This window comes from Phyllopteryx taeniolatus, chromosome 18 (genome assembly GCF_024500385.1).
Source record: "Phyllopteryx taeniolatus isolate TA_2022b chromosome 18, UOR_Ptae_1.2, whole genome shotgun sequence".
NCBI lineage: Eukaryota > Metazoa > Chordata > Actinopteri > Syngnathiformes > Syngnathidae > Phyllopteryx > Phyllopteryx taeniolatus.
Window position 1 is genome coordinate 6293533 of NC_084519.1, and position 22758 is coordinate 6316290.

At 45.3% G+C, this 22758-nt stretch overlaps 1 protein-coding gene across 2 annotated transcripts; it reads left to right on the top strand.

Annotated features, from left to right (window-relative positions):
- Positions 1-103: 103 nt before the first annotated feature.
- Positions 104-14762, top strand: ism2b (isthmin 2b). 2 transcript variants are annotated; one of them, XM_061753719.1, is made up of 7 exons: positions 104-220; positions 496-1170; positions 7042-7290; positions 9011-9332; positions 10735-10872; positions 10957-11025; positions 11566-14762. In XM_061753719.1, exons 2-7 carry the CDS (start codon positions 1060-1062, stop codon positions 12081-12083), a joined length of 1407 nt encoding a protein of 468 aa, XP_061609703.1. In that variant the 5' UTR covers positions 104-220; positions 496-1059; the 3' UTR covers positions 12084-14762. The 2 variants fall into 2 exon arrangements, with proteins under 2 accessions (XP_061609703.1, XP_061609704.1); XM_061753720.1 differs by lacking the exon at positions 104-220 and having other exon boundaries at positions 303-1170.
- The last annotated feature ends 7996 nt before the right edge of the window (positions 14763-22758 follow it).

Here is a 22758-nt window from a genome sequence, read left to right on the forward strand (position 1 = left end):
CTGTATACCGAGTATGTCGATTCTAAAGCAGTTCCACTGATACGTTATCGGTATTGTTTTCGACATTTTGGAACTTGTGAAAGATCTCCTAGTTTTCGCACTTGTACCCCTTCAGCCATCCAAACAAATGACCCTAGACCAACTCAGACCACCTGAAACCAATTGAACCCAGATGATTGCGGAAGGTGTTCTGCCACTTCTAAAGGGGAATGCCCCGAAGGTGAGTTCAATCAAAATTCTGTGTACAAATACACCTAAAAAAACAACAACAACCAAAACACAACTTGAAGTTCAATCGATCGTAACGCACGACATCCCACGAGACTTTCCGCACTTGTTTTGCGTTTTATATATATATATATATATATATATAAAAATATATATCCATGTATTTGTGCTTACAAATGGGAGGAAAAGAAGTGAAATACAGGTACCCGATGAATCGAGTGAAGTAACGAAGTAGGCTGTACTTGTGTTTGGTGACTTCCCACACAGCTGTTGTCAATGAATGGGCATCCCACCCCTCAACTGCGCTGCCACAGTGCGTAAAAAGGCGCGTTGACCTACGGCGGGCGGGCGGCCAGCGGATGAACTTCTCCCAACTATGTCACGGCTTCACGCATGAGACGCTTTTGCGACGACGCGCTCGCTTGCGAAAGCGTCAGCTCCAGATGTCCGCGCATCGGAAGGAAACACGCAGCCACCCGCGACGGGAGTGACTCACGCGTTCGAGTGCTCGAATAAGCGGTCGCCGGTGCGGACGGGGAGATTTGTGACTGCGCGGGGTTATCGGGCTCCTTTGTGCTCCTACTTAAAAGCCCGAGCTGCGCGCTTTTGATGGGGCGCAGAGGCGTTGAGCCGCAGCTGCTGATCCATATGGAGAACGCGCGTGCGCATCTTCATCGAGCGCCACACTTTTGGCTCGCCTCAAACGCCCTTTAGCTTCAAAGTGCTCCGCGAGTGTCGCACAGCGAGCGCACGGCGAGCTCAGCGGCAGGGAAGAGGCCTCGCAAAACTTGACTTTGGGACATTTTCACGAGAGCCTTGTCCGCGAAGAAGATGCGTCAGGAGGTCGCGAGGAGACTTCACATGTCGCTTGTCATGTTCTCCATGCTGCTGCTCGGCTTGGCCTCGGGATTCCCGAGCAGACACAGGAACGCTGCTCACAAGGTAACTTTTACCTCCTTTTTTTTTTTTCCCCCTTCTCTCTCTCTCGCTCTCTCTTTCTCTCTCTCCCTCTCTCTCTCGCTCTCTCGTGTCATCTGATTCAAAACAAGGGAAATCATGTGGGAAAACCTTGAAACTTCGCTTTAAACACCCTATGAGCAACTTATTTGCTCATGGGTTTTGTTCAAAAATGTTTTAATGGAAATCCAAATTTATGTTGGCAATAATAATAATAATAATCATACAATTAGTTTGACTTGTACAGTCATTAGAGTTCTTTGTGATTGCCTCGTGCAAATCCATCAGCTATATACATTTAATATGAAACATTTGGGGTTTGGTTCAGAAAGACAAAAAAAATGGTCAACTTGTGTTGCTACATTTTGGGCTAAAATATAGGCGGATAGTGTGAATTATACACATTTTACAATATATCCACGGGGGAATTTATTTAATTCAAACATGTTCGTCAGTAGCACATGATTCAAACGTGTTAAACTAACATGCAGTATACTTTACTGTATTATTTTTGAGAAGAGTGGAAAATTGTCACGTTACCACATTTTAATCACGCGCAAGCAATGTGCAATGATCAAAGGAAGCACTTTTTTTCTATGTAGTTGAGTGTTTGCCAATATTTAAAATTGAGAAAAACCAAACAAAAAGTGGATACACAGGTTAATTGTGTGCCTTCTAGTGGAAGAGAATTTTTTTTCTGCCTTTCACAATACATTGCTGGCATAGATAGATGAGTAAAAAATACATTTGTAGCAAACACAAATTTCATAAATGATATTGATCCATCTAGCCACTGTATCTGTCCATCAATCCATTATCTTCACTTTAGAATTGAGCAGAGTAAGCTTGTGTTTGTTCCACAGTGGGGACATTCTTTTTTTTAATTAATTAATTTATTTTTTATTTTTTATTTTTATAAAATGTATCAAAATAGCTCCACTGAGGGATTCCTTCACAGTCCATTTCATTTTGACCTCTCTCGCCATGTAAAGTTTGCCATCCCTCGAATATAAGAAGTACATCATTCTTTCTTGCACAGATCAATTTGAGTGTGTGGTGCCCCTCTTAGAGAGTTTTTTTGTTTTGTTTGTTGTTGTTGTTGTTGTTGTTGTTGTTGCACGTGGAGAGATCTGACCAAAGTATGTTTGTGTCAGGGTTCAGTTGAAGCTGCTCCTTGTGTGGCTTCCCATGGATGCTCTGTTGGCTCCCAAAAAAAAAGCGGCTACAGTTGTACCTTCACTGTGACCAACGGGGTGTGTGTGTGTCTGTAAGTGCTGGATGGAGAGATTAGTAGAGGAAAGAGGAGGAGGGGGAGAAGCCGAGTCAAGGGGGAGCCCAGTAACGATAAGCTTATGTAACCAGAATAAGGCGACCCCTCTGAATCTGTCGCACTGCAGCTTGGGTCAAGTGTCATTCTTCAGATTGTTTACATTGGCCTTTTTTGTGTTAATGTGGAATTTCCTGTTTTGGGGTCCTACCCCCCCCCCCCCCCCCCCAAAAAAAAAAAAAAAAAAACACACACATAACACAAGAGGAGGCATGTGGAGTTGAATATTGAGATCTCTTGGCCCTGTCTGTTTTCCCATCCTGACCTCTACAACCTCGCCTCGATTCTGCCATCCATTTGTTTTCACTTTTTGCCCTTTTGCAAAAGATGGCGATCAAAGGGGGGCAATAGTTTATTGTTCTTCCGTAATGGTTTGGAAAGAGCCGAGTACAGAGGCCTTTGATATGCGCATGCACATGAATCAGAGCTGCCTCACTGCGCTCCTTCACCACACCCCTCAAAGTTTCAACTTTATCCCTCACCTCAACATTTGCTGGGCTCGTCCCATCTCTGCACTTCCTTTCTCAGACACGAGTGCGTCGTCATATACATTTCTATGAACTTTACACAAAGCCAGACTCCAACAGTGGGAAGTAATGGCACACAAATACTTTGTTACTGTAGATTTTTCAGGTATTTGCACTTTACTAGAGTTTTTTTTTTTTTTTTTTCTAGTATAACTCACTAAAGTCAACTTCACTATTCGCAGAGGACCGGGGTGGATGGCGAATAGTGAAAATCCGCGGGTAACTGATGCCCATTACAATTGCGCTGAAAAAAAAAAGAGAATTTTTTTTCTAAACCAAAATTTCTTGAATAAGCAGGGCTAAACCCACAGTAAGCGTTTTGGGGATTTCTTCCCCCACACACAAAAAAAAGAGGAAATAAAAAGAAAATGTAATTGGAAAAAAATGGGTGAATCTGCAGGTGCCGAGCCGCGAGTACGCAGGGGTCCACTGTCCATTTAAAAACGGATACAGGGCGTCTTGAGATGCAAGTTAACAAATGCACAATTTTTTTGCTTTGATTTGCAAGCAAATATCTCTGATACGAGCGCTGTATAGTGGCAGTGAACGCAACTCTGCTCACTTCACAACAAGCAGCAGAAAAAATCTTCCCAAAAGAAGCTTCGAGCTGTTGAAGGCCACTTCCAGGTAGTTGACTGTCAAACTAAACATAAACAAAGAGAATTAAGGGTTGTGTACTGTATATACAGTAAAACAAGGAAATAACTTTGCCTTTAGGTCCACTAGCATAATGCTAGCACATAATGGGAAACACAGACTAACAAATAGTGTCTATATGGCGATAACGCATTAAGCAATGGCTATTTGGTGCAGCAACACATATAGATAGACAGTATAACAATACTGACAGGCATGGATTGTTTATCTACTTTATCATGGATTGCAAAAAAAAAAAAGCCTAATATCACTGTAGGCTACTGAGTCACAGAAGCTGAGTAAAACTCTTCTTCGTTTGTTTGCTTGACTGAAATGTACTGCTGCACACACCAGAAGGAGTTGCAATTGATTTAATTCAAAAACTCTGTGTAATCTCAAAAGGCATACAGGTAAGGTGTATTTTTTGTGGTCCAGTCTATTTTTACACAAGTATCTGTACTTCTACTTAAGTACAGAGTGTGAGTAGTTTTGCTTGACTCTCTTAACAAGGTTTTTGGGAGGGGAAACGCTGTCTTGAGGCCTGGCAAAGTTCCCCGACTGCATCCATACGGCGCTGCTGTTAAACACACCGCATGCCGTCAGCCTTTGCGCCTTTGATCAGAACGGAGGAGGAGGAGGAGAGCGGGATCACAGAAGATGAGGGGGAGCAAGAGGATGATCTACAATGCAGAAGAACACAGGATCCAGATGTGTAGCAGGATGAGATGAGGAAGATGTGAAAGCGTGCAGACTCCCATGCGACTGTGTAGGTGGAAGGGCACGTGAGTGAATATAAGCTGGGTGTGAGTGCACACGTTTGACAGTGATGCAATGTTAATAACCGGAACGTAAAGGACTGCATTTCCTCCAATAGTGGCCAGGGGGATTTATTTACTCCTTTGAAGAGTACCAGGAGACCTTGTTTCGTACATATACTTGTGGAAGGATGGAGCTACACGTACTGCTGTCAGCTGATTGGTTCGCAAAGAATTCTTGCCTCCCTGTTTACAATGGGAATGGAATGTGTATAAGCGCCTCTTATTCGTGGTTCCTATCAATAGACGCACCTGGCTGAGCAGAGCTGTACGTCTGTTGCTGCACGGCCGTAAGACCACGTAGACGGTTATTGTATTTGTTATTAATCAATTGATTTAGTTCCTTTTCATCCCCGTTCTCATGGTTGAACTTGTCGAAAGAAGAATGCCCCTTTTTTCTTCACCGAGCCCTCTGACTTCATGTGCTACTTGAGGACACGAGAGAATGCGAGAAAATCTAAAGCGGGGTCGGGTTATGACGGCGGGTGGATTGAGACGTTGGGCTTCTCTACAGCAGTACTATTAATGTTCGTCATCAATTAAAGTGTGAATTGGAGAAAATTCACATTTCCTGACCCACATAGTCCTTAAAATCCTTCTCGAGGAGTAATCCAACTGTAATTCAGAAGAACATTAATCAGCATTTCATATTGTTTCTCTTTTGGAGCGCTTGAATACGTCTCCGTCCCGAAAAGCGTGACTCGTGTCGTTCCTCACATCTCTCCTGCATTCTCAACGGCTGACACTGACGGCAGTACTACTGCTACTGGCAAGAGCGTCTGGCTGCTGCTGCTGTTGACATTTTGATCAAAACTGTTTTCCTCTCGCCTTCGCCTCTTCACTGGGATACAGTAACTCCGCTTCATTTTCCTCAGCATGTGCCAACAAGTTAGTTTTGATACGCTCTTCCTGAATCAATTCTGGACACGCGCCGTGAGAAGATGGAATAGTTAATTCAAGACGGGTTACGCGCTGTCCTGCAACTAACCTCCATAACTGCTTTTTATGGAGGTCATGAAGCTATCAGGGTCCTGCCTACACATTCGGAGTGGAAATGCTAACCAGATCAGGGTTTAGTGTACCACTTGAACTGTACCGCCTCGTGGAAACGTGGCGATAGTATCCGTAATTACAGCTATTAAGCCGCACCACTGTTATTTATTTTTCTGAGGCGTTTATGTTGGAGAGAGCTGCATTCTGCGATTATGGCGGCGATGTCAATTAGAGTGGAAGCCACTATTTGCAAAGACACGGTTTGTCAACTAGATTACTCGAAGCGAGGAGCAAAACAATTGGCGTTTGTTACGAGTTTTGAATTGTACTGAACCACTTTCACTATAGCGTCAACCTCGGTGCCTGTATTTGCGGCATGTTCATGTGTCGTTCATCGTGCTTGGCAAGCTTCTTCACTAAACAGCCTTTTTGTATTCACGTGCTTGCATTTGACCCTCCGCATAACTTCTTTATGGGACAGTCACAGGCAGCGAGTAGAAAGGCCCTCTTCTCGCTGCCGTAACTGTAAATCATCAGCCGTTTGGTCATTAACGCCAGCATTTCCTCTTGTAGCCCCCTCCTTAACTGCCGCTGGCCTATGTAGGCCACAAACCTTCAAATTCCAGTCCCCTCATATGTTTAGGTCAGTTTATTCACTTCACATTGACACAGACGTTGGCAGATGGAGGAGAAAGGATCATTAGACTTGAGTGACAAATGTACAGTCCATCGCTTTCCAGCGCTTTTCGGTACAGCCCAAATTGGTCAGTGAGATATTGCCATTGTTATTTACGTTGATTCTATTCTTGTCCTCTCATTCTTCCAGTATGGTTAAAATAAGCGGTGGACGTAGTGGGCCTAGCTCCAGGCACATACACAAGCACAGGGGTCTCACGCCTCCCAGGCCCTCTCATTAAAGCTAAAAGAGGATCTTTCTGGCACAGACCCCTCTTTGTCCAAGGCCTGGATGCCATGACTGTTGTGGGAAGAAAAAGAGAATGAAATACACGAAGCCGGTTAGTCACTTGGCCGGTGAGCCGGATGCCTCGGGGTCTCTTGTGAACAATCTGCAAAGCACGAGACATTTTTCACATATCTCCTGAAAAAGAAATGATCTGGAATACTGAATCGCATACTTATTGTAGCGTCGAAAACGGTGGTGTTGCCCGAGAGGGGGTCGATGGTGGTTGCTGACGAGAGTTTTCCACTCAAAATACATTTTTCGACAGGGGCGGGTGCCGGCGGACGTTTTCCCCGATAGAAATACAGTCATCGACAGGCTGAGGTGATGGACTTTATGCCCAATCGAAATACATTCATCTGGGAGGGGGAGACTGTTTTAATGCCCACCTAAACCTGTTCGGAGCCCCCCAACCCCACACCACTGGTTGAAAATCCTGAACACGTTATCATGGCAACTAAGATCCATATTTAGATATTAATGAAAGTCTAATGAAAGTCGGAGGTTGCACCCCCACTTTAAACGACTCCTTATTGAAACCGCCGCTGTTCCGACGTTTGACGCAGACGCTTTTCCAATGTGCTCATTTGCCATCAGGGTGACGGCCACCCAGTTCACAGCGGAGGCATCCAGTATGACCCCGACGCCTCGGAGAAGCAGAACCAGGTGCAGAGTGTGCCGGAGCCCCACAGCCATCAGAGAAAGTGGCCCCACCCTCAGCACCGCTCCGTTGGGGTACTTCCTCAGCCAGAACCCGAGGAGGAGACTGAGCCCTTCATCCTGGATTTGAAGAACTTCCCAGACCTGGCTAACGCTGATTTGAACTCTCAGAACCCCAACATACAGGTGAGTGTGGCACATTACTGCACAATGGCCTGCTGGGAAAATATATTTGCATATGCGGTATACCCACTCAATTCAGATAAATATGAATCTTTTAATCGATCCAATATATTTAAGTCCATTCTTAAGTGAGCTCCAGTGACGTATGCTTGCCAAATTTGCCTTGTGACAATTCAAAACTTATATCTTACCTTGTACCTTATGAAGTAGCACAAATCCCATACGTCCTGTTTCATCCTAGACTGTAAAATAATATGTACCAATAAGTTACTTCCCCCTGAGTCTTTACAGCCGCACTGTAGCATATATGATGACTCACAGAGGTAATGAGGAGTCGTTGCTTGGAATAAAATGCTCACATTGTCCCCTTGAGAGGGTTTTGGAGTGCTTAAATGCTCACGTCTGGCTGGCTCGTGCACATCCGAGGAGAGGGGATGCCTGACGATAGCGTCGACGACGCTTCATTTCTTGTGACGGCATCGTAAGAGCTAAAGCTGAGCGAAGTCAACGATGCACTTGAACTTTTCGGAAAGCAAATTCAAGATCGCAACGTCGTGGATAGTTCGAAGTCTGTATGAATACACTGGCAACAAGTGATGCGAACAACGAGAGACTGCAGACAATGACTTCAGTGAGAACGTTCGGAATTGATCAATTTCACATACTACACAAGATTTATTGACGCTATTGACACGGCTGCCCCTAGTGGCCTACTCCTGCACTGCCCTCATTCCAGCTTTCAGGCCAAGATGTCTTGCATATACTGTACATTATATACGACTCGATCTCGCCTTAAGATGCACATGGTGGCCCTTCACTTCACAGCACGATTCAGTTAGCAAGCTGCCTGTGTACTGTTTAACAAATACATTTCAAATTTATGAAAGGTTTTTCATATCAATTGGCGTTTCACTATGACAGAGTTGACCTGTTTATGCTTGACAACATCTAATTAGACATATATGATGAAAATTATGAAACATCAGTGTAAATATAGATATATTTTTTTAAACTAACCACATATGCGCAAGGAACTTCCGCATTTGACAAAACAGGTCGAAGCGCTTCCTTTCAGCTCGGGTAAATGGCGGCAGGAGACCAGGACAAAGCACCCGTAGCAAATTTTTAACGGTCTACGATGTCTTTTGCTTTGCATAAGATATCTTCTGGAAAATATTTGCTGTTTTAGCCTTCATTTGGCTTTACATATCTCATATCATATAATGATATACAGGACATGTATTTAACTGACACAGAAATCCGCTAACCGGGTTTTGGTCACGTGACGTTCTGCCTATAGCTGATTGGCTGGTCGCAATGTCCCTGAAAACATCAGAGGGTTTCTTAAATCCTCCGAATTCATCATCATCATTATTATTGTACATTATATTGTCATTATATCATATGATTATGAAAATAGACTATAGATGAGCAAAAATGACAAATACCTTATGGACAATAAAACCATGTCAAATGATTTTGATTCAGTATCCTTTAAGCAGTTATTAGGCGCACTGTAGTTAGCGGAGGAGTGTGTGAGACATGCCAAAATCATTTACACCCAATGGGGGAAAAAAATGGAATAGAATGAGCGAAACCCATGTTACGAGACTTCTCATTGCACTGGTATGTGTGCAAATGTTTGAGCACTTCGAATAAGAGGTTCATTATTCAGCTAGATTTTCATGATGATTCTGACAGTTCATATGCGGTCTCAATTCAGGTCACCATCGAGGTGGTGGATGACCCTCAGATGGAGGTCGAGATGGACCTGGCCGAGGACAGCGACTGGATACCATCCTCTTCCTCCTCTCCCTCTTCCTCAGTCGATTGGCTGGGAGGAAAGAAGCTTTTCTGGCCGCTTTTCTGGAGTTACACCGACTCCAGCGAGGACGCCAACAGCCGCTCAACCGTAGAAGAAACCAGCGAGGAAGAGGAGGACGATTATTCTCTCTACGGCAGCGAGGAGCCCTCGCTCAGCGGCGTGGGTGGGGATTGGGGTAGTTACTGGAACGAAGGCTGGGATCCTATACAGACCTACTATGGTAAGTTTTGCCATTGCCCGCTTTCTTGAGAAGACTTCATCTCAAACGTGAGGGCAATATTTAGGAATTTGGACTTGGACTAAGAGGAAGGGATAATGGGAATGGCCAAGCAATGTAGCGCAACAAAGGGGTTTTCGGAATGCTGCGCGACAAACGGTCCCAGAGCAGCAAACAATGTCGGCGTGCGAGGCAGGAGGAGCACTCGACCATCCGAACATTGCGGGTTCTGGCCACTTTGAAGTGGACACTGGTCGTGATGGTCGCCTTTTGAAGATGGCTCCGATGCGCTCGCTAATGGCAGCGTGAGGCGGCCACTGTTCTCCGAGACAAAACAGCCCTCTGCTTGTGGACAATTAGAGGGCACATTGGGAACGCAGACTGACAGGGGCCATTCCGATGGCCCTTTCATCCTTCCCCGGGTCCCCACGGGCTCCCCCAGCATCCGAACGGCCCTCGCAGCCCTCCGCCGCTCGGCCTTTTGAGCCAGCTCAAGAATTTCTAAGGGGAGGGGGCTTTCCGGGTTCCACATAACTTCAACAGCTATCCTTCCCCTTCTGTTTTGCCTGATCTGAAAATGTGGTGTCAGCTTGCACACATACTTGAGTGTTATCAGAGGGAAACGCTGTACTGTATACGGTTAAAAGAAATGACCCATTTTATGGACTCGGCAGAGCATAATTCACAAATAACGGGGACATTTTTGAAATTGTTGTTGGCATCACGCTGGAGAAGGTACCCAAAAAACAGATCTTGCCTGTAAACATCTCCCGCGCTGTGACGACACATGGACGCGAGGCAACAATGCCCATTAAGTGGTCACTTCTAAAGACTTGTGCATATAAATCAAGGATGTCTGCCATAGCTTCTTCTGTAATTAAGACGCTCGCTCATGAGACCTCATTCCCGTACGGCCACATGGCGAGGTGGCAACGCCCACAAAGTCAAATTGGATGCGTGCTACACCCAAGCTGGTATTTCTGCACCCGCTTCGCCTTTAATCAAGAGTGGCTTGTTTTCAGTGTTATTAACGCCACAAGAAAACGTGGCGCAGACGTGGAGAGCCGCAGCAGAGCTTCTCTCTCTAATTCAGGCCTCTCAAAAAGAATTTGGCTCAGTATGGGAAAGGTTAGATCAAGAGAAAATGGTCACTTCTATGGAATGACACAGCCTGGAAACTTTGAACATTTTCTGGCTTCAAGCGCATGTTGAGTCCGCGGCAACGCAAAATTCTAAAATGTTTGGATTCGTGATCCCCATAAATCCTTTGAAGATTGTTGTTTTTCACTGCCAAGCTGCTCTCATCTTCGCATAAGCTCTGTCAACATGTCAATTATATTGTAGCGCAACCCTCAAATGCAGTTGAAGAAAAGACTTGTCTGACTGTGTTTTGTGACTCCCGCAGAGAAGGAGGATGACGAGTGGACTCCGTGGTCTCCTTGTTCGGTCACGTGTGGGCCTGGTGAGAGGAAGAGAACAAAGTCATGTGGCTACTCTTGTACTCTGACAGAAGCCTCGAAGTGTGACCCGGAGCCTTGTCCTGGTGAGTTGACACAACCGCAAAAAAAAAAAAAGGGACTTGGTGTCATTTCAGCATGTTCATCTCCAACCAATATTCTCCTCACAGGTGAAGTCAACGCTGTGGTAGAGCCTTTCCCTTTCGACATGGAAAACGGCACAGAGCCATTTGGAACAGGTCAGTTTATCTTTTTTTTTTTTTTTTTTTTTTTTCCCCTCAAGGGGAAATTCAACCTACACGCTTGCGGTATGTTTTGTGTTGCACATCACACAAAGAACCAGATCACACGCATGCAGGTGAGGAAAGATGCCAGAATGAAAAGGGCGCGCAAAACAGCGCTAGGTGAGGTAGAGGCGCCTTGCCTTGCCTTGCTCAAGGACACCTCAACGGTCGTCAGGAAACAGACGAGCCGGTTGACATTTTTTGTCCGCAGTGGGACTTGAACCGTCATCCTCTGGTTCCAAAGCCCACGTCCTTACAGATGCTACTCCTACCGCTTAACAATTCTTATTTCCTCATATAGTGGCCATTGAATATGTATTTCTTAACTTCACAGTACCAGGCATCTATTTTGATATCCATACAAAAACATTCTATTATAATATTAACTCCTCTTTTATTTTTGAACAAAAAAAAAAAAAAGAATTGCAACACAATAAGTCTTCCGCAGTAGTAAAGTCTGCACGTGGTCATCAGCTGGTGTCATCTTTGTTCCAGATGTGGACAGCTGTGAAAAGTGGCTGAACTGCAAGAGCGACTTTCTCCAGCGGTACCTGCGCCAGGTGTTCTTGGAGCTGCCCAGCTGCCCTTGCTCCTTCCCCTCCGCGGTGGCGTACACGGTGGTCAGCGTCTACGACGACTCTCACGGCCAGACGTTCCGATGGCGCGACGCCAGCGGCCCCAAGGAGCGCCTCGACATCTACAAGCCGTCGGCCCGCGGCTGCATCCGCTCGGCGCTCTCCGGCGACTCGTCCACGCTGGCGGCGCAGCACTGTTGCTACGACGACCGCGGGCGGCTCATCACGAGGGGGAAAGGCGCCGGCATGCCCGACTTGATCAGCACCGAGTTCTCGCCAGAGCTGCACTTCAAAGTGGACGTGCTGCCCTGGATCCTGTGCAAGGGGGACTGGAGCCGCTTCCACGCCGTGCGACCGCCCAACAACGGCCTGGAGTGTCCGGACAACCCTCATGAAGACGTGTTCATGAATGAATTGGAGGAGGCCAGGGAGTACTGACGGCCTACCTTTAAAAGTCATGTACAATTTGTCTCAAGCATGCGGCAGCCATTTATCATGCATTACCAAGAGAAAACCTTCCCCAATCTCCTCACACCAACCAGGCTCCAGTGAAGGAAGTCACTGGCACAAATGACAGAAAACACAAAATTGGAGCTCCTTGTATTCGGTTTTGTACCTGCTAGCGTCTTTCGTGGTGTCTAAAAAGGACTACAAGAACCTGATTGTGCTCGGTTTAGTTTTGGCACAAGGGAATGTAGACGTACAGGCTGGTTATACTCACAATGATGCTGCTACACACTTAAACGAAATATACAGTAAATTAGGTATACAGGAAAGGGCTCTAGTTTCGAAGACGGCGGAGTGCAAAAACTGTGGCATATCTGTGCAAGGCTCGCTGCGTGTGTTCGCCAATTTGGCAGAACGGTCCGCAAAGAGCTGGACTTTGCGCCGCAGTGAGGGTCCTCGGGCTTGCGCACGGCAGAGTGACAATTTGGTGGCAGAAAGCAGGTAGACCGCTGGTACAATGCGATTTTGGTGAATTTGATCGGGGCAGAGGCAGACAGATTCTGAGCTTCGCGGACATTTCTGTTGGATGACAGATGTAATCCATTCATAAATATGTGAACAGCAGGCATCAAACTCTCTGAATCATTGTAGAAATCAATTCATTGAACGTATTAAGACTATCATAATTATATTTTTTTTAAATCATCCCTCTGACCTGGGGGGCCCAAAATTCACATCCTTCGCCCGTGGAGATCTTGCAGTTCCGTATAAACGTAACACTGGGGAACAATTTGAAAAAAATAATTGTTGCTAGATTTTTATGCTGATTGAAACTAAAATTGGCATCCTGATTCCAAAATTGCAGTCAGTTTTTTTTCTCGCACGTCATGCTTACCCACCAGATGAGCAAAATTCCACTGATTAGCTGTAGTAAGACTTGCCAGCTGATTACGATTGGACTCGTCTACAGCTACGTGGCAACTTGTTTGTGCAGTCACAATTGAGTCGGTGCGGTGGGAGGTGCGTGCAGTTCCCAATAGGTCAGTACTATCAATATCTGCAAACAGAAAGCTAGCATAGTAGGAATTGAGAGGATTTGTGCCATATCCTTTGTAAAACATAATCGTGTTAAATAAACACTGCAGTCATGCCTGTTTCTTTCATATTTCATTTTCTGTCAATATTTGAAAAGTTTTATAAAACAAGCACATATCTGTGAAGTACAGTTTTTCGTATTTTTTTTAGAAAACTGGGATCTCTACTTCAAAAACTTGATGTGATAGAGAACAACTGAGATCAGTTTTGGATTCTGCACCCAAAAATGAGTTAAAAGCAGCTGTCAGACCTAACTCAACAAAAATCGTGTTCCCCAGCGTTGTGTGCGTCGACCACCCGGACTCGAGAAAATCTGTTTCCTCTTCTGCCATGTCAAAAACTGGCAGTGCGCTTCTTCCGCGCCCCGTTTAAAGGGAATGAGATGACCCGCTCTGATAGGACAGTATTGAAGTCTGCTGTGATCACGCCAACGTCAGCGCAGCAAATGCGCCGGGCTGCGCCGGTCCACGAAATGACCAACTCTGGGTTTAACGTGCCTCCGCACAGTTAGGCCATGTGCCGCGCAGGATTTATGCCATTCACGAAAATAGAGCCCATAGTCTCATTTTTAAATCACTTTGAATCAGGAGATGAATGCTACGTTCACAGCTGTGCTTGTGAAAATGGTGACAAAAATTCTGAATTCAACCAATTTGTCACAGTGATCCATTTTCATAGCCAGGGGGAAAAGATGGCGGGTGCCAAATAGTTGAAAAGCTGTTTGGTGCCTGTGTACATCCAACCTCCTTCGTCTCTATGTTGCAGGCATATGAAAAGAAGCGTCTCTGCTTCCATGGTGTTTGTGTCTCTACCAAGTACTCAGGGGGACTCCAAAAGTAAATGCCTTGAAAAAATGTCATCCATTTACCTCGACAATTGGGTCTGGTACGAAACGGGCGGTATCGGGTGTGGGTCATCCAGATCAGAAGTGATGAACAAATGATGCTTTTTGTTTGGATGTGTGCTCAGTTGTGGTGATCAGACAAAGGATATTCCCGTTCCTGCGCTCTCTCACTCTTATATATATATATATATATATATATATATATATATATATGTAATACACACACACTCAATAGTTCAACGAAATAGCGATGAATGGTCCTTTCTATCTGATCATACTTCTATGGATGCTGGCTCCAAATCCTCTTTTTTTTTTTTTTTTTTTTTTTTCTTCAGGAACTGGACTGATTTGAATGGAAGGCACTTTATTTGAGGTATATGTACTGTATGTAGAAATGCAAAAGATTTATTGATTGACAGGTGATGTGTCGATGGCCCAATCAAATGTTAATATGGACAAACGCATGATCTTTTTGTGGTTTCTGAATCTAGTTTGACATCTGTGGTGTTGTACAGTATTTATTTGTCTGATTTCTCTTATTTTTTAAAGCTTTCAAACATGGTGCACTGGTCGGACTGACAAATGAAGGCACCGCATTAAATTAAATGGAAAAAGGGAATAACTCATTGCTTCATCCAGCAGCATCGTGTGTGTGTTTGTGTTGTTGTACTGCAATGCTCTTTGTTGTTGCAATTCTGCTGAAGAAATGTATATAAAAAATATTGCATTCATCATGCTTTTTGTGCTATTTGTTCTTTCCACACTTGAACGCTGAAGTTCAAGAAAGTGGAACAGGCTCTTCTGAGGTGAGGCGCGTCTGCGTTTAATGATCTGTGACCCTGTGGTTTGTTTGTCGCTGTCTCCCTTGATGAGAACTAATGGGGCTGTTTGCCTTACATATGTTGGAAAAATAACTCCACTCAACAAAGTCGACTTCCCTGAGTAGTGGTTCTATAAACTTGCACTCAGCGAAGTCGGGTCAAACAGTTAGAGCAGGGGTGGGGAAACCTACGACCCGCGGACCCTACAATGGCCTGCGAGAACAGTCGCTCTGACCCGTAAACGCAAATACAACCTCAAAGAAATTGTAATGATTTAACTGACAACTATTTATAATATACAGTATAAGAAAACGTGTTTGATTGCAAGAGGACCTGAGGGGTGAAAGGTTCATTGGATTTCTAGATTGATCACGGCAGTCATGCGCTTTGCTGAGGATTAAATACCGTCGAGATTTAATGTTCCAAGGTCACGCTAATGGAAATCCATAAGCTTAGGCAAATAGATGCTCTAATTCCCAGGCTTGGTGATGCCCGCGCGGAGAGAAGTAGAACGTCGGGTTGCACAAGTGGGACACAATTAGCAGAGGGGCGCACGAATGCTATATGTCTTCCATCGCTGACTGTCCACTCAGTGAGAGAAGGCCTTCGTTGGTCTTCTGCGGTTGACTGCAGTGAGGGAGGCAAGTCAAACACATGCTGAGCATATTGCAGCCGCAGTGTAAACAGACAAATAACCGCAGATGTGTAAATGCACAGGTATTTGGGGCTCTGTATTTAAATAAACTGCTCCGTGAGGTGCTTTTGAGCATGTCAACCGAACGCGGACATTACGTGACCACTATCACAAACCGAAATGCATGAGAATGCATCTATCATTTAAGGCAATGATAGAGTATAACCCAACTCAAACAGCAACAACACCGCTGAAAAACCCAACAAAGCGCACACTGAACTCAAATATGCAACTGTAACAAATCAACTCATAAATAGAATTTCTGTGGTCACCTGTTACTAGGCAGAATTTGTGCTTCATCGTTGTTTATGCACCAGTGCCCATCGGTGGAAAACAAAACGTAGAAGTCACGATCACTATGCTGGGCACCTTCAGGCCCCACACAGCAGAGAAAGGACAAGGATAGTCAACAGGAACGGCCAAAAACACGCAGAGGAGAAAAAAAAGCAACAACAACTCGTTACACCGTAGACTCGTCGTCAAGTATAACTTGCAGGAAAAAAGACATAAACATTCACACCACCGACAAGTCCGTTTTTATTTCAATTGCCAATATTTCCGATGGGGGAAAATTTGTTTTGACGATATTATTGCATAACATAAATATATGGCATTTTCCTTGAAAAAAGGGACTGTTTTCTTGTACAATAATGCTAAACCATAACTACATTGAGAAAAACAATAATAACAATCATAGTCATAATCATTATAATTGTCCTCATCATCATCATCATAATATGCTTCTTCATCGTAAACTTAATCTGTTTCCACTTTGTTGTCACAACATTGCATCTTTTTTCTTTTTCTTAAAACGTTCTTCTCTTTACTCTCTTTATTCTGATTCTAACATAAGTACTGCATTTTCTTCATCATTCGTTCCGAGCCAAACTACAGGAGAGATTTTAAAACAATAGATCTATCTTTTGCAGCTTTGAAAATCCACATTTGGACTCTCCAAAGGCTAAAGGGATCAAAATGAGTTGAGCATGACTCCTTTCACAAGTATTTGTGAATGCGCACATATATAAATGATTGTGTGGAGCCAAGGTGGCCGCTTGGTGCGTACAGATGTGTTTACTTTGAGTGGCTGGCAGCAACACGAGATTTCCTGTGGGTGTACCGCAGGCCGCTACGCGCTGCAAACAGCGTTGCCCTGTTAAAAACTACACACACATGCACACGAAACCAGCGCCCAGACCACCCCAACCGCCCTCAGACTCCCCGCCTGCATGCAGACAGCCTGCAAACAAACCAGACACGCAGTGCATCAATGCTCATGTGTCCATGCACGTATTTGAGCCGCTCTACCTGCTGGATTTGCCCACACGCAAAAAATACCAGTGGACATAAAATCTTGTGGATTATGTGGCCTTGGACTTATCCCATTCCTGAGGCAGCTTGAAACACTGAGACGCTTTGTGTGGAGCTGCAGGTTGAAACCTTAACTCAAGAGAATCAACGTGGATGTTTTCTTTACTTTCCAGCTTGGACACATCCTAGTTTGCATGTTGGCTGGATGTCAGTAAACACAACATATTTGGAAGAATCTTTTTTTGTACGCAAACAAGTCATGTGGGGTGTGTGCACTATTGTGTAACATCTGTGTATACTCCTTTTCTTGGATGTGTTGTCATGTAATTACTATTTTATTCCGAAATCCTTTACATCTTGTGTTTACTTGTGTCAGCCCGAAAAACACACGAGGCATGTCGCAAGGCTTGAAATCTCAGGTCACAATAAAATCAAATAAATGGATGAGGGACCGAAAGAAACACTGGACCAGGGGTCACCAACATGGTGCCTACGGTCCATCCATTTCAGTAGCTTCTGGGTCTGTTCTATAAATAGTCCACCAATGATGGGACATTGTGATTTCCTAAGAATGCTGTAGAAGTGATCATTTGAAAATGTAAAGACGTTCCGAGCTGAACAGAAATAAAGTGAATGGTGAATAGTAGCATCAAATTAAAGGTCATTTGAGAAAATGTCAACATCAAAACTGCCCTTCGCATTAATCAGTACCCAAGAGGTAGCTCTCACTTTAAAAAAAAAAAAAGCTTGGTGACCCCTGCAATTGACCTTTTTAGGTATTTTGACCCATTTTCATTTTCTGCAAATAAGTGCTCTAAATAACAAAACCGTATTTGGGATTTGGGAGTTATGCTGTCACACAGAATGAAATAAAAATGCTCATTTTACTCAAACATTTACTGCACAGCAAAAAGTGAGATAGTCCTAATTGATTTCCAGAGCTGCATGCAGCACAACATGCACAAAAGAGTGAAAATGTGATTTGAATGCATTACTGTAATGCACTTTATTTTGGAGTCAGCCAGTTCTCCCTCAAACGTCTCCAGTTGGCTCAGAATGCCGCTGCTCGCCTCCTAACTGGAGCCCGTAGGAGGGAGCATATAACTGTAATTCGGCTGGCTTCCTGTTTTAAGATCATTTTATTTGTTTTTAAATCTTTAAATGGTCTCATCCCGCCTTACCTCTCTAAGGTGCTCCACCCTTACACTCCTGTCAGCTGACCAGAGGCTCCTGGAGGTACCGAGGACGAAACCTTTTTTCATTGCCGGTCCATCTCTGTGGAATAACCTCTCCCTAAATATTAGGCAAGCCCCTTCACTGTCCATTTTTATAGCTGCGCTTAAAACGCATTTTTATTATTTGGCTTTCAACTCAGCATGAGACTTATGCACTGTTTTAGTGTTTTATTGTTTTGATTGTTTTAACATTGTTATTAATCTATATGCCCCTAGGATTAAATGTGTTTTATGTTGTATTCTTATATAATGCACAGCAGTTTGTATGGAGCTGTGGTTTGTTTTTGAAGTGCTCTATAAAAATAAAGTTGCGCTAAGCTGATTTGAGTTTGGGGATTAAAATCATCCATCCATTTTCAACACCGCTTATCCTGGTGAGAGTCGCAGGGCGCTGAAGCCTATCCCAGCTGACGACACCCTGAAGTGGTCGCCAGTCAGTCGCAGTGCACATATAGACATGGACACTCACATTCACACCTTCACTGAGTGAGAACTGAACCCATGCTGCCCGCATCAAAGTCAGGCGAGTGTACCACTACACCATCAGCGGCTGGAATAAAATCGGTGTAATCGTAATAATAAGGGATTTATGCCTCCCACTGATCTCGAGGTATGCTGGAGCCCATCCCAGCTATCTTCGGGCGAGAGGTGCGGTACACCCTGAACTGGTCGCCAGCCAATCGCAGGGCACATATTAACAAACAACCATTCGCACTCACATTCACATCTAAGCACCATTTAGAGTCTTCAATCAACCTACCGTGCATGTTTTTGGGATGTGGGAGGAAACCGGAGTGCCCGGAGAAAACCCACGCAGGCACGGGGAGAACATGCAAACTCCACACAGGCGGATTTGAAAGCCGGTCCTCAGAACTGTGAGGCAGATGTGCTAACCAGTCGTCCACCGTGCCGCCCCATTCAAAATCCATTTGGTTTAATATGATGTTGGTCAACCCTTTGCAGCTATAACAGCTTCAACACTTGTCGGAAGGCTTTCAGCAAAGGTTTAGGAGTAAGTTTATGGGAATTTTTGCGCATTCTTCCAGGAGCATATTAGTGAGGTCACACACTGATGTTGGACGAGAAGGCCTGGGTCACTGTCCACTCAAAATCAACCCCAAGGTGTTTTATCGGATTGAGCGCAGGACTGAACTATGCAGACCAGTCAAGTTCATCCATACCAAATTCTCTCATCCATGTCTTTATTGCGCTTGCTTTGTGAACTGGTGCAAAGACATGTTGGAACAGGAAGGGGTAATCCCCGAACTGTTTGACTGTCCAAAATCTCTTGGTATGCTGAAACATTCAGAGTTCCTCTCACCGGAGCTCAGGGGCTAATTTTTTGGACATTTTGGAAATGGCCCCTTCCTGTTCTAACATGACTGTGAATCAGTGCACTAATCAAGGTCCATAAAGACACAGAGGAGAGAGTTTGATGTGGGTGAACTTGACCGGCCTGCACAATCCTGACCTCAACACTTTTGGATGAATTAGAGCGGAGAGTGAGAGCCAGGCCTTCTCGTCCAACATCAGTGTGTGACCTCACAAATGTTCTTCTGGAAAAATGCTCATACATTCCCATAAACACATTCATAAGCCTTGTGGCAAGCCTTTCCAGAATCAGAATCAGAATCAGAATCAGATTCATCTTTATTTTGCCAAGTATGTCCAAAAAACACACAAGGAATTTGTCTTTGGTAGTTGGAGCCGCTCTAGTACGACAACAGACAGTCAATTGACAGAGAACACTTTGGAGACATAAAGACATTGACAAAAGCAGTCGCTGAGCAATAAAAGGTTGCTAGTAATCTGGTAATGCCGGTACAATTTTGTATTTTTATTTTTTTTACAATTGCAGAGTCTTCTAGCACTTAGAGCAGTTTGAATGACGAATCTCGCAATAGTCCGGTGCAATGACAGTTGTGCAAAGGGTGCAGAGACTTCAAGGAATGTACGCAGTTTAAAGTGATGAGTAGTACGATAATCTGGGACAATGTTGATTGTGCAAATGTTGCAGATACTCCTCAGTCAGTGTGCAAATGGGGCAGATGCCACTCTGGCATGAGTGGCCAGTATTGGTCGACAACAGATATGCAAATAGTGCAGCCTGGTGAGACTACTACAGTGATTGCACGAGTAATATATAATTGGCCCCACAGAAATGTGACAACAAACCCAAGACGAAAAAATTGGCAGCATGTTGCAATGGAATTGTAGGTTTAAGAAGTTGATTGCACGAGGGAAGAAGCTGTTGGAATGTCTGCTAGTTCTAGTTTGCATTGATCAGTAGCGCCTACCTGAGGGAAGGAGCCGGAAGAGCCGGTGACAGGGATGCGGAGGGTCCGAGAGGATTTTGCACGCTCTTGTCTTAGTTCTGGCAGCGTGCAAGTCCTCAAGGTTGGGTAGGGGGGTACCGACAATCCTTTCAGCAGTTTTGATTGTGTCATGTGTGTGTGTGTGTGTGTGTTCCGGGTTTTGTCTTCCCCCCCTGTTTCACACACACCTGCTCATGTGAGCATCTTCATCACCTGTGCCTCGTTCACCCTAATTACCCCTTGTATATAACCTCGTGTCTCATTTCCTCTCGTTGCCAGTTCGTTGTACCTTGTCGTCGCGTTCCAGCATTCCTTGTTTCCACGTCATAGATTCACAGTAAGACCTGACCCTGTTCTGATTATCGACCTTGTCTCTTTGCCTCATGTTTTTGGATACTGTTGCCTCTCTTGGATTGCCTGCCTGTGTACCGACCTATGCCCGTCTATTAAACCTCTCTTTTTGGAAACTGTCCATTTGTTTTGGAGTCGCTTTTGTTTGGGACATTGAGACTGCAGTTGAAGGGGCTCTGAAAGACACTCCTAGCCCTGAAGATTGCCCCGAGAACAGGCTTTATGTGGTTCCGACCTTAAGGGGAAAAGTCATCCACTGGGCTCACACGAACCGAACGGTATGTCACCCAGGCATTGCCAAGACGCTATCAGTGGTCGAACAGCGCTTTTGGTGGCCTAATGTTAGGAGGGATGTTAGCGATTACGTCAATGCTTGCCAGGTATGTGCTGCTAACAAGGCCTCTCATCAACGTCCTTCTGGGGAGTTGCGACCCCTGCCAATACCACAACGTCCTTGGTCAGACATTTCCGTAGACTTTGTTACAGGATTACCGGCCTCTAAAGGCAATACCACCATTCTTACAGTTGTTGACAGGTTCTCTAAGATGGCGCACTTCATTGCACTTCCAAAACTCCCCTCAGCTAAAGACACGGCCGAGCTAATGATTAATCAGGTTTTTAAGTTCCATGGTTTCCCCAAGAATGTGGTGTCTGATAGGGGTCCCCAATTCATTTCGCAATTTTGGAAGGAGTTTTGTAAACTCATAGGTGCTACCGTCAGTCTGTCATCCGGGTTTCATCCTGAAACCAACGGCCAAACCAAGAGGCTGAACCAGGACCTGGAGACGGGGCTCCGATGTCTCGCTTCCCAGGAGCCGCGATCCTGGTCTCAGAAACTGGTTTGGGTCGAATTCTCCCACAATTCCCTCCCCTCTGCATCCACTGGTCTATCGCCTTTTCACGTTGTGCATGGTTACCAACCATCTCTGTTTCCTGCCATAGCCCCAGAATCCACAGTTCCAGCGGCATTAACCTTGGTGAGACGCTGTAGGAGGACCTGGGAGCGAGCCCGCCAGATGCTGCTGCGCCAGGGACGGTCCTACAAAGCCGCTGCTGACCGTCGGAGGACACCGGCCCCGAACTACAAAGTGGGTCAGCGAGTTTGGCTTTCGACCAAACATATTCCACTCCGGGTGGAGTCCAAGAAGCTCGCTCCCAGGTTCGTTGGGCCCTTCCCCATCACAAAAATAATCAACCCTGTCACCGTGAAGCTGAGGCTCCCAAGGTCTATGCGGGTCCACCCTACTTTTCACGTCAGCCTACTCAAGCCAGCCCGGGAGTCCCCTCTGGTCCCGCCTTCCAGGCCCCCTCCTCCCCCCCGGTTTGTGGATGGGGGCCCTGTCTTCTCTGTGAAGCGGCTGTTGTCATCTCGTCGGAGGGGCAGGGGGTTTCAATATCTGGTGGACTGGGAGGGCTATGGGCCTGAGGAGCGTTCCTGGGTACCGTCTGCGTTTATCGTGGATGATTCGCTCATTCGGGACTTCCACGTTGCGCATCCAGGGGCCCCAGGGCCGTCTGGGGCCGGCCGTTAAGGGGGGGGTACTGTCATGTGTGTGTGTGTGTGTGTGTGTTCTGGGTTTTGTCTTCCCCCCCTGTTTCACACACACCTGCTCATGTGAGCATCTTCATCACCTGTGCCTCGTTCACCCTAATTACCCCTTGTATATAACCTCGTGTCTCATTTCCTCTCGTTGCCAGTTCGTTGTACCTTGTCGTCGCGTTCCAGCATTCCTTGTTTCCACGTCATAGATTCACAGTAAGACCTGACCCTGTTCCGATTATCGACCTTGTCTCTTTGCCTCATGTTTTTGGATACTGTTGCCTCTCTTGGATTGCCTGCCTGTGTACCGACCTATGCCCGTCTATTAAACCTCTCTTTTTGGAAACTGTCCATTTGTTTTGGAGTCGTGCATTTTTGGGTCCTATCCTCTGTTCCGTTCATGACAGATTGTCCGTTGCAGTCGGAGTTTGTTCTTTTTTGTAGCAGCACCAAACCAGGC